At 32.5% G+C, this 12,086-nt stretch overlaps 1 protein-coding gene across 1 annotated transcript in view; it reads left to right on the top strand.

Moving 5' to 3' along the window:
• Positions 1 to 11,538, top strand: part of LOC126095361 (protein unc-13 homolog C) — a 657,358-nt gene extending 645,820 nt beyond the window's left edge. The window contains exons 29-30 of the mRNA XM_049910168.1: positions 2,463 to 2,625; positions 2,712 to 11,538. Of these exons, the coding sequence (XP_049766125.1) occupies positions 2,463 to 2,625; positions 2,712 to 3,006 (458 nt within the window). The 3' untranslated portion in view covers positions 3,007 to 11,538. The remainder of the gene's footprint in view (positions 1 to 2,462; positions 2,626 to 2,711) is intronic.
• Positions 11,539 to 12,086: the final 548 nt, after the last annotated feature.

Below are 12,086 nucleotides of genomic sequence, written 5' to 3'. Positions count from 1 at the left end.
AAATTTCGCATTTCTTGTTGAGCTCATCCACATCTCCCTCTGTGGAACTGTAATAGGCAATAATTTCAGGTTTGTTTGTATGCCTATCTATTTCATTAGAATGGTGCATTGATGAAACTAACACCACTTATTTATTTTTTTTAGGCACATATGAACATAACGTTTTTGTACCCGTGAAACCAAATAACGCAGACCCTTCTTCACAGTTTTTATTTGGAAGAGATTCATTAGGTAATTCTTTCTTTCTTTTTTTTTTATGCTTCCAACATACGTAAGGTCCTTATTTATCAAATAATTGACCAACTCAATAGATGAAAACCAATTGTCAGCAGTAACATTGTGATGTGAGCCGTAAATTGGCTTACATAAGTGGATAACAGATTGAGTTGGTACCAAAAATTATTCTTCTTCAGACATATCCATTGTAGAAGTAGCTCGTTTTGCTGTCACACATACTCATAGTTTTGATGGTGTATTTGGCAGGTTTTTGTGGCATGTACTGAACAAAATAAGAACAGCCTCGGAAAGGCACCAAAATTTCATCCACAGTGACACTTTCTCCTAAATTGTACAAGCTTTAGGAATTGGAAACAAATTTTTTCAAGTATGAACAATACAGCTGCAAGCTTATCACTCAACAATCTTTCACTCCTCTCTGTTGCATCGTCGAATTGTAAACAGTGCAGTAGTACAAGAAATCTATTTTTGCTCAGAATAGACCTGAAAATTTCATGGCCAGAACCGTCAGATGCAAAAATGTAGTCAGAATTTGCATGATTTGATTTGAAAACTGCCGAATAGAATAATATACCAAACAACGCTCTCAGTTCTATAGAGTCTAATTCACCGAGTTCAGGCCGATTTTCACGTAAGAATTTATTTCTATAAGCAGCTAGTTTTTCTTTCATCCATTTCAAAATTTCATTCATTATTTCAGTATCTACCAACTTGCACCAAATGTGAAGAGGATCATGCTTTTCATTTTTAGGCAACTTGCAAGAGGGTGATTTTACAATAATATTGTGTGCAGGAGTTCTAACTGCTCTGTTCGGTGGATTTTTGGACCACTTGTACCAGTTCTTGCCATAAAAACTATTTTAAATTCTTTGTATGGGATCTAGGTCTTCCTCTTCCTTTTCTGAAACAACCATTTCTGTATGATTGTCAGAGATTATTTCTTCGTTCTCAGAGTTGTCTGGGGTCTGTCCCACAACACTGAAGTCCAAATCTTCGGTCCTCTAACCAACGTTGCACAGTTGTTTCAAAATGTTCATTAGTAACACATATGTGTTACTGTTGGTCCTTTTTTGACCTTTTACTGCCAGACGGACCGGCTACTACCTATAAAGAAGAATGACAAAGTAACCCCTTTGTTGTAAATAATTACACTAACGCTGACGTGCGGTCTGACAGACCTCCGTCAACATTTAATTAGTTCTAATTCACCTGTCTAGTGGAAAAACTTTCACTCACAGTTACATGAGTCGTTTTGCACTTCTCAGAAGCTACTGAAATGGCAGCTTGATAGTGATCGCGGGAAAGTATTTAAATCACGTATTGGAAAACACGCGCAGTCTCACAGACTGCACGTCAGCAGTTAAAGGTTAATCAAGGTTATAATTAAAGCTTTCTGACTACCTCTCATACTTTTCTGATCATAATGTCAATGGGAAAGCAATGTTGATGTACTCAACACACCATAGTAATTGAAATAAGAGATCTGACACATATAGAACATTTTATTGTATGACTGAGATATCTGTATTTTTATTAGTCTTACAGTTTTTATACTGAAAAATTATGTTTGGTTCAAAACTGTCTACATGATTTTTTAGTGCTACTTGTTTTATAATAAATTACTTTCAGTTAATATGTGAAATATTAATTGTTTAATGACATCAGTCACATTTTCGTGACTATTTAATGATGATACCTAAAATCAGAGTATAACTGTATAATTGTGATAGAGAGGTGAGCTGACAACCTAGTAGTGGAACGCAATGCTGAGCACAATGTACTCAACTGCAATGGTTGCTTCACAGCTTGTGTCATCTGTTCCATCCCTCCCCCTCTCTGCCGTACTATCTTCTCTGAATTAAGTAGAGGGAAATTGTCCATACAATTCATACTTTGATCCCATTTCCCATTGGTATCAGCCTCCACTAGGCCCTGTCCCACACTCACCTGCACTCTTTTTTTCACAGCCTCACTTCACTTATCCTCCTCTTCTCAGTCATTGTCTTCCTTCGTTCTGCTGCCCTATCCCAACCCAGTCCTCAAGTGCACACACATATGTCAGTGTGAGCTCACCAACACCACATTCCTGTCCTTTTCCTAACTGCCTCTCTCTAACAGCCCTCAGCCAATCTCCCCTCCACATTTCCCACCACTCTCATGTCTTTTTCTCTTCACTTTTGCTCCTTCCATTACAAGTTGTAATTCGAACATTTATTACTTCACAGTGGTGGCAGCCAATGACTTAAAGTGGCCCACAGTAACGGGAATGTTCCGGCCATTTGTGGAAGTTAATCTCATTGGACCTCATTTAGCTGATAAAAAACGAAAGCATGCAACCAAATCTAAATCAAACAACTGGTCTCCAAAGTACAATGAAACTTTTCATTTGTAAGTATTACACTTTGAAATTGACATTTTTCATAATATTGTTAATTTGTTTCACTTCATTGTTGAACACATTTATTTTTTTACAGCATTATTGGAAATGAAGAGCAGCTGGATTACTTTGAACTTCACATATGCATCAAAGACTACTGTTTTGCTCGGGAAGATCGTTTAGTTGGTGTAGCTGTAATGCAGCTCAAAGACATTGTGGAGCAGGGTTCATGTGCATGTTGGCTCTCACTGGGGAAAAGGATACAGATGGATGAAACAGGTTGGACAATTTTGAGAATATTATCTCAGCGAACGAATGATGAAGTAGCAAAAGAATTTGTCAAACTGAAGTCTGATGTCCGGACGGAAAATCCTTTACCGAACCCAACGTGAGAGTCCTGGGATTGATAGGTTAGTGAATGGAAATGACTCCTCCACCGTCCGGCAATATTTGCCACAAAAAAGCAGAAGAAATGTGAAGTGAAATGTGTGTGCAGTGAAGTTTGTTAGGTAACTATGGCTTTAAGTGAGCTGGTACAAATTACCATTGATCACAAAAAATAAATAAATAAATAAATAAATAAAAAAAGAGACAGTATAAAGATTTGGAAAAACCAACACCATTCCATGTGATTGCTAATCGAAAGGAGGAAACTGCAATAGCAGAAGTTTTTACAAAAGGAATCGCACATAATATAATTACAGAAATGAAGGAAATGAAACAGCTTTTGTATTTCATTTACAAATTATCTTTTAAAGAAAAAAGTAATAAAATTTATCCCAAAAAATGCTTGTTTTGCTGGTTCAAGCAACATACAAGACCATATTCTGAATTTCTGTAATCACAGGAACTGTCAAAAGTTTTCAGCAATACACAAATGTGCTATTGTTAAATGTTTGGCGATGTACATGGCTTGAAAAGACTTTATTCAGTGAATGGAAATTGTGACCAAGTGATGTTAATGTGCTTCAAGGACACATTGTCTGTTACCCATGTGCTCTCCTCACATTTTCATAACTAGACCAATGGTTACAATGTATACATAGACTCCAAAGACAAGATGTGCTTTTTTGAAAAACTTTTGCATCTTGTCTTGAATGAAACTGCATTTTATTATTCTAAATGCTCCAACAAAGCACCAATAATGTGCCCCCTCATTAAGTTCCATGTGAGACATTGTTAAAATATTTCATGTTCTCTTTGCTTCAGAACACTGGTATCCAACTATTTCACTGTGATATTTTTGAGGCTACCTGCCTTCCAGCCTCTTTGACAGGTCATATCGACCACTTAAGATCTCTATTTCTCTCTTTATCTTCCATAACACAGTAATAGCTTTTTAAAGAAAAATGTATGCTCATGTGCGTATGCATGTACATAAAAATTAGATCACTTATAAAAACTCAGTCACAAATGATTTACGTATTCTGTTATCCTCATCAGAAATTATAAAGCAGCAGTCATGGATCACGTTATTTTTGTTACAGTGATGTTACTGAGTATGATTCAATTGTTTACTGACTACGAATGCTTGTAAATAAAATCTCAGCCTTGAGCAGTATAAGGAAGATGTTCATTTTCTGTTTGGTTGTATTGATAAAAAGCAGCATAATATCATTACTAATAACACAATGAAGTTATAATTCTACAATTACATAGAAGTGATATATGTGATGCAGCTTTGAAGAGAAATTTTTGTTGTAAGAAGTTCTCTGCAATAAAAAGGCTGATGAGAATGACATGTTTATGTAATCAGACTTTGATATTTCAGTTAAAATAATTTCATTTGTTGTATCATCATTTGCATAATCTCCTTAACATAAATACTTGTGCCTACACAGTGTATGTGAACAAGAAACTAAAACAAAATTCTGCTGCATTGTTTGTTATAACTATATACAAAAATGTTGTCTGGGTGGTAGTGAAACATCAGTTGAAAACATCCCATAATAATGTTTATTGCATTGTTTCCTACCTTTGTCATGCTTTGTTACTGCCATATAGATTACTGAAGGTGTTGTAGCAGTTTGTAAGCACATTGAATCTTGAAGATAACTATTTTTATATGTCACATTTTCAGACTCTGAAGAAAGTAATGAATTTTTCTGTCTACATGACTATCTCAGTTCATGTGCACAAAATACTTTTTTGTAAGTTCAGTTTATTTCATAAGAGAAATATTATTAAATAATTTCATAGAGTATGTGCATATTTTGCTAGTATTATGGATTATACACAAATTTCCTGTGGTTTTGTCTGCATTACATCTGTGTTCCATTTACAGTTAAAAAGTGGGTTCATGAATTACCTTTGTAAAGAGATGCAGTTTTGCCTACAGGGCAACAGCTTATAATTGTGAAACATGTTGAAATATGTTTGCAACAAGTACAGCAAACTATTAAAGCTTTCGAAAGAGAGACATATGTAATGCACTGAGACCTTCCCATTTACAAGATTAATTGTCGTGTGCTTAGTTTTAGTTTCTAGTTCACAAAAATATTCAGTCAGATAATTTAGTACTTATGATTATTAAAAGAAATAGATTTGATAGGAAGATGCTAGATGCCTCTGATGGGAACACTTGAAGGATGCAGGTAGTCAGACATCTTTAACAAATTTTACACATATTATTTGCCATTCGTGCCAGTAGGTTATCTTTATTTAAATATAATTGCCTGGTCACTCGAAGTCGTCATTGATCCTTTGAGTTCTGCTTCTAATCTGTTAATCTTGTTTCCACTTTGGTACCACAAATACATTTCAGTTTTTCTCCTGAGGCATACACTACGTAGAATTCTAGACTACTTTTTGTAATCATGCTATGAGTAAAGTTTGTGTTAAATACTTGCTTACAAGTACAAAATGGGGCCAAAAAGCAAAGTATACTTATCTTTTATTCAGACAGCAAATAATGTGTGCAGAGATATTTGAATGACACATTTTAAGTACAAAATCTTTGTATTGCTATCAGATTGTATCAGCTGATATAAATTAATCACATAGTTCCAGAAAATCATGTTTTTACAAATGCTGAATGTGATACAGAGGTATCTGTTATACTTTTGCAAGCCCAATAGTTTTTTTTTTCTTTCTTTATTTCCTTTTTTTTAATTGTACCCTGTGCTTTCTTACATGGATTCCGATGACCTGCAGAGAAATTAGAGAAATCGGTTAATTCTAGTGATAAGGAAACAGAATTATGGAAAATTTTAATAGTACACACCAGTGTACTTCAACAGACCATATTGTTTAATTTAATTTCCCAACAACCCATATTGTTTTAGTGAACTCTCCCATATACGTTTTTCTCATGTCTTTATTTTTCCAATTTTAATGGAATTAAATTTACACATAATTGATATGCAATATAATTCAATTTACAGTGGTAACATTGAAACAGAAATATTTCTTGAAGAATAGAACTTCATTCAAAATCAGCTAAAGTAATTAATTTAATAGAACAGTAACATAGTGAACCTCAAATTTAAACTTATGTTGAAAAGCACAAAAATGAATGAAAATTCTGTTTTGTGGCTATTTGAATAAGCACGTAGTCTGGAATGGAAATGCAGCCATTTGAGTGGAAACAGTTTCATAAATTAATTTTGCATGTGTTACAAATATGAACTTTCAGTTTCAGGTTCATTTAATATTTTTTATTCTCTGAACTACAGTACACTAGAAATAAAACATCAAATTTATATTTATTATTGTGATTTCTTACAAAGGAAACATTTTTGTACTCCGAAACACATTGTAATGAAAACATTAGTGTGTTAAGTAAAATATATTCACTAAGAAGTCAGACTTGTTACCTGCAACAGAAAAAAAATCAGAAAGATTAAAAAGGAATACAGCATGTCCGTTGTAGTGATATTATCAGTTCCTAAATACATCAGTGGTCATTGAAATAAGTTTAAATGTCATCACAAATAAATGAATCAGAAACACAGACATATGATAGAAAGTTTATTCCATACATAAATATATTACTTGGCCTTAAGGTACTGGCAGTTCTTTTTCTGAATCACTGAGTCAGTATATTTATGTAACTATATGGGACTTACCTTTTCAGGAAAAATTAATTAAATCACACTTCTTCTAAAATTATTATACTAACCTGCATCATCTTTCATTAAATTCTTATCAATTATGGTTCCTGTCAAGTATCTTAGCTTGTTCCTTTCAAATTATATCTAATGCTTATAGTATTACTCTTTTCAAATAGTTCATTTTTTATTTTTAGTGTCTATAATATAATGTTTTGATATAAATTGCAGTACATTAAATATTTTAAATGAACCAAAAATGAAACTGTTACACTTACTGACAATACAGTATTTACTATTGTCTGCATGACATTTCAAAAGATGTTAAGATAGATTTTAAATTCTACCAGTAGGCATAATTATAATCAAAAGGCAGAAACTACAATATCTGAGAATGTTTGAAGTTTATTTTGAATTGCAATCTGCCTGTGCTGTTCTTTTGTATTTTTGTCATATCTCTAGTCATAATATAAACTATATGAAAATCATGTCCCAATGCTATTGTTCTTTGTTATAAACAAGAGGACAGATAAAAATGTTGTTAAAAGTACATTTTTCTATATGAATGTGTAAACACTAAATTAATTTTAGTGTAGCAAGTAACTAAAAATTCCAGCTACGTAAGAAACATTTTTGAATGAGCATGTAATTATTACTGTATTGTATAAACTATGATAAATATAATTCTCCTGTTCTTCCATTATAATTGAAAAGTGCTCTATTGGTGTGATGACATGTTGATATTTCAACTTCCTGTAGCCACACTTTGTTGGAAAAATATGTTCGAGATTTTTTTTGTGAACACAAGTCTTTGTGGTATTTTCTAACTGATAAAGTGGATTTTACTTTTACTGCATAATTAAATGCATGTTGCAGGCCATAAGCACCATGTGGAAGCTTTATTCAGAAAAAAGTGTTTATAGTCATGGAACAAAGTATACTGACATTTGAGTAACAAAGAATGATGCTATTCATGAAATATGACACCCAATAAATAGAAGTCATACTTGTATGAAAGCTCATTATGAATACATAGTAGCATCTGATAGCAATACTAGTGATTTTTAAAAAGATAAAATTTAGTCCAACAAATTCACCCATTTCTTTGCTCCTATATTTTGCTATGTAAGAAAGAGCGATCAAAGAGTAAAAAGACTTCAACTTTTATTTCAATGTGCCAGTTTGTTTCATTTTTATGTGTGATTGAGGTATAAGTTTCTCCTGGTTAAAAATAAGTCTCGCTACAGCTGTCAACTGTCATGATGGACATAGATTCATAAATGTTTTCTGTGACTCACTGTCTTATGTAGTACACACGTTGGTGGCCATACAGACATGAAAAGCAATTAACTACATTTTATTTTACAGAAAATTTCATAATCAAGGAAACCCTGTAAATATTCAAGCATGAAAGTAATTTTAATGTTTATATGCTAACCAAGAGCATTTATGATGTGAATAACAAGGCCAATAGTCCAGCTAAATTGGTTACAGAAATGTGCTTGCTCAATTCTTAATTCTCCATTCCTAAGGCTAAAGAGATATGTGTGTAACTGCTTTTATTCTAATGGTGTACACTTTTTTCTGTCAGAAGAGGGGACACCATTGCATCTGTAGTATGTGGTACTCAGTTAGATAAAAATGCATGCACATGTAAATTTATGAAGTAAAATCAGCTTCATCAGTTCCATATGTTCTGCCTTGTCCCCCTGCCCCCACAGAGGTAACTGCAGGAACTGACATCCAACTTTAAACTAGAGAAATTATTATGTTATTGCAAAATTATGTCGTATACGAAATTTTTCATTTTTATATAATGGAATGCAGGATGTTATATCAGCATGCCTTCATTTTGGACTGTAACATATCTGGATTGGGTGCTGTTTTAGGTCTGTAATTGTTAGTGAGAACATATTAAATGCAGTTATACAAGATGATAATTTCAAGTTTTGACACCCTGCCAAAGAATTGCAAATTGTTATTATTTTTTTACTCTATAGCAAGCATTTTCTTTTTTGTAACATTTTTGTTAGAATGTTTTTCAAATGACAGTACAATATGCAATATAAAAATAACTAAAATGACATTATCTGCAGATTAGGAAGAGGAAACAAAAGAGATATGTACTCTGAATGAAGTGGCTTTCACTCATTAATTGGATATTTGTACTTATAAATGGTCTGATAAATTTAAGTTGCCTCTTGGGCCAAGTCTGTCTTCAGTAAGTCAATCAAATGTAAAGATTAACAAAAGAATCTTGTGTTAATGTGTGTTGGAGTATTTAAATGTTAACATACATGTACAACACTGAATAACATTATTGTATCATGAAGGTTATGCAGGCTAGGTACTGAAGGCATGCACTTTTACTTTAATAGCAATAACATTTCCTACCTTGAAGGTTAAGGAATGTGTAAGATTAAGCACATTACTTTGGAATCAAAAGGTTGCAGTATCACAGTCAAAATTAAAATTGCAAAAAACACATCTCACGGGCAAAGTGCATTACTACTGTGGCTGAATGTTGATTGTAAAACTTGTATTAATTTATCAATATCATTTTTAACATTATAAGTTATTTGTAAGGACTGCAACCTTGTCCATGAGCAATAGAATGACACAGAAAAGAAGAAGAGAGGGACATAAAGGGAAAGGAAAAGTGCTCTTTTGGTATGCACTTACTTCCTTTACAGGTACACCTTTATGTTGTCCCCATTCTCCGTTATATTATATCATTTACATTTCTGATTGAGCCATTTATTTTCTATGTTACTTCCTTCGTATTTAAAAATCCAGTCAGACCTTCAGAGAGCCAAGTCATCTTAATTGATAACTTTCATTTTGTTTTCATTATTTTTATTTTTTAAAGTATCACCATTTTAAACTTATTTGAGAAGTCATTAATAGTAGGTTTTTAATATGAAGTTACAGTATAATCCTGAGAAATAAATTCACAATACACATGGAGGCAGAAAGAGATAACTAAAATAACTTAGTAGATTTTGGAGTATTTATACAAAAATGTTTGTAATTAAGTTGCAGTTAGCAAATACATAACTCAAAACCATGGTACATTAGGTAACAAGAATCAGATTACAACAGTAATAAGGAACTACGAAGAAGAGCAAATCATAAACTGGCTTTTCAAAGGAGATGGGGCTAATTAGTCAAGTCTATGAAAATGTCAAAAGCTTAAGCTGTGAAAGAAGTATCTGGTACAAAGTCAGAAGGATAATTAAATATAACATGCACCTCTCAAGTTGTGTAAGTGTCTATATATAATTTATTGTAGTTTTCTTTTTTTTTAAATTAGTGTGAGCGTCATTTCTGATTAAACACAACTGTACTACCATTTACTTTGCAAATGTTGTCTTGGTCTTGTAAGATAACAGATTACAGGATTAGAATACCTGGTAATAGTACTGAGTGCAAATGCTGCACATTCTTTAACCTTTAGGTAACGTGACAAAGAAAGGTAACAAAAATCCACTTTCCATTAGGTATTCACTCTGCATGGGAAGTTTTGGAGGCAGAAAAATGTAACATATAAAACCCCATATTAATTGTATTTTGTTCAGTCCTCTTCTTGCTGTTTTTTGAAGACCCTTAATTTTATTCTTAAGTGCAACTTTCACAGCCTGTAATGAGGCCTAGCCTGGAAACTAATGTGTGTATCATACCTGCAGCAACATATATCACCCTTTAATTGTATTATCATGGCTTTAAATCTAATTAATCAGAGAATAATTACAAAAGCAGTAGACTGCCTGCTTTAATTAAAATGTAGCATTTACCGTATAATCACTGAAAGCTGCAGTTGTTTGTCATCTTTTAGACTATAAAATGTAGTTTATGAGTGGTTGTATATTTCTTTATATTCTCATTACATGGGTAGTATTTTATTTGTGTTCTTAGTCCATATACATCCTTTCAAGTAATGAAGCATAATTTGAGATTTCTCATACTGTTGACTTCTGTGTTATGATTTACAGTAAATTGTTACTTCTAACTTTCACCACCACTTATAATGTCTTCTGGGGCTGAATCTGTATTTATATAATTTATACCTTTAATAATTTAATATGACACACTAAATTGGTCAGCATATTTATTCAATCTACTTTTTCTGTGATTGAAATTATTGTGTTTGTGTTTTTTAAAAGTGCTAATGTACTGGTGTTTTGTTCGCAGGAGATCAGAAATATGTAAATTATTTTCAAACAATATAGTAAGAAGGAATGCAACCACATAACAATACATTAAGTTAAGATGATACGAAAACGTCTTGGTTCTGAACAATAAGTTCTTTTTTTTTTTTTTTTTTTCCTGAGTGAAACGAAACATTTATTCAGAGAACCAAACAATAAAATTCTGTATTTTGAAAAGTCTGAAATACAGTTGATTTCAACTACAAACCAAATACATCTACAACTGAAATAAAAATTCACTCTAATCATGTTAGCAGTGTTTTTAATTTGATGTTCTTAATGAAGTAATGAACTTGATGCTTGATGTCATGTGCATATAGGGTTCTCATAACAGACACACCAGCTTATGAAAAATACTCTTGTGTCTGTTTTTGTCATGATCTATATTGTGATTCCATGAAACAAATATCATCTGACTGATAATTTAACTGTACCTATATGGTGCAATTATGCCCATGCATCGTCACTAATAAAAATTGTTTGTGTGTGAATAAAAGCATGTTCAAATGTATTAACAGAAAAGTGAAATATAATTTTTACAATTATTATAACTTACAGTTATCTCTCAATAAATAAATATTTTCTGCACTGTGTAAAACTAAAATGAAACTTAGAACAGACAGTGTCTTCTGCCCAAAAGTTACTGATTGTTATTTCCTATGTATACTAAGAAATATAGTTTCTTAAGTTTTCTACTTTGCTCTTGTCAGTTTTCACACTGTTCTAAGTTTTATTATTCATATAAATGATGCAGTGACACATCTCACCGCCCGTTACTTGTGGATTTTTATTTTCTTCCTATCCCTTTCCACAGTAATTTGGTAAATGAAGAATACAGTGACAGTTGGATATTGTAGGAAAACTGTGGTACTTAGCGTAAATGAAGAAACTGGATACTGTTGTTGATTCAGAAACTACTTCTATATTTGCTCTGTGAAACTCATAGTTGAGGTGTGGAGCCAGAACAAAAGTTACATAACATACCAGATGAAGAAAAATGGTATTGTGTGACTATAAAGAGGTAACAAAGGTGTATGATCTAAATGACAATTTTTAAACAGGGGCATTAGCCGTGATGTGAAGAAAAGTCCATAACTTTTGTAGCATTCATTCATCATGGTCTGTCTGTAGATGCTATTAAGAAAGGGAACCTTTAAGGACGTGAAATGAGCCAAAGTACACACCAACAAAAGAATTCATAGAAACTTAATCCAT

The sequence above is a fragment of the Schistocerca cancellata genome, chromosome 8 (genome assembly GCF_023864275.1).
Source record: "Schistocerca cancellata isolate TAMUIC-IGC-003103 chromosome 8, iqSchCanc2.1, whole genome shotgun sequence".
In the NCBI taxonomy this organism is placed as follows: domain Eukaryota; kingdom Metazoa; phylum Arthropoda; class Insecta; order Orthoptera; family Acrididae; genus Schistocerca; species Schistocerca cancellata.
Note: the sequence above shows the minus strand (reverse complement) of the source record. Positions and strands in the feature narration are given on the sequence as shown.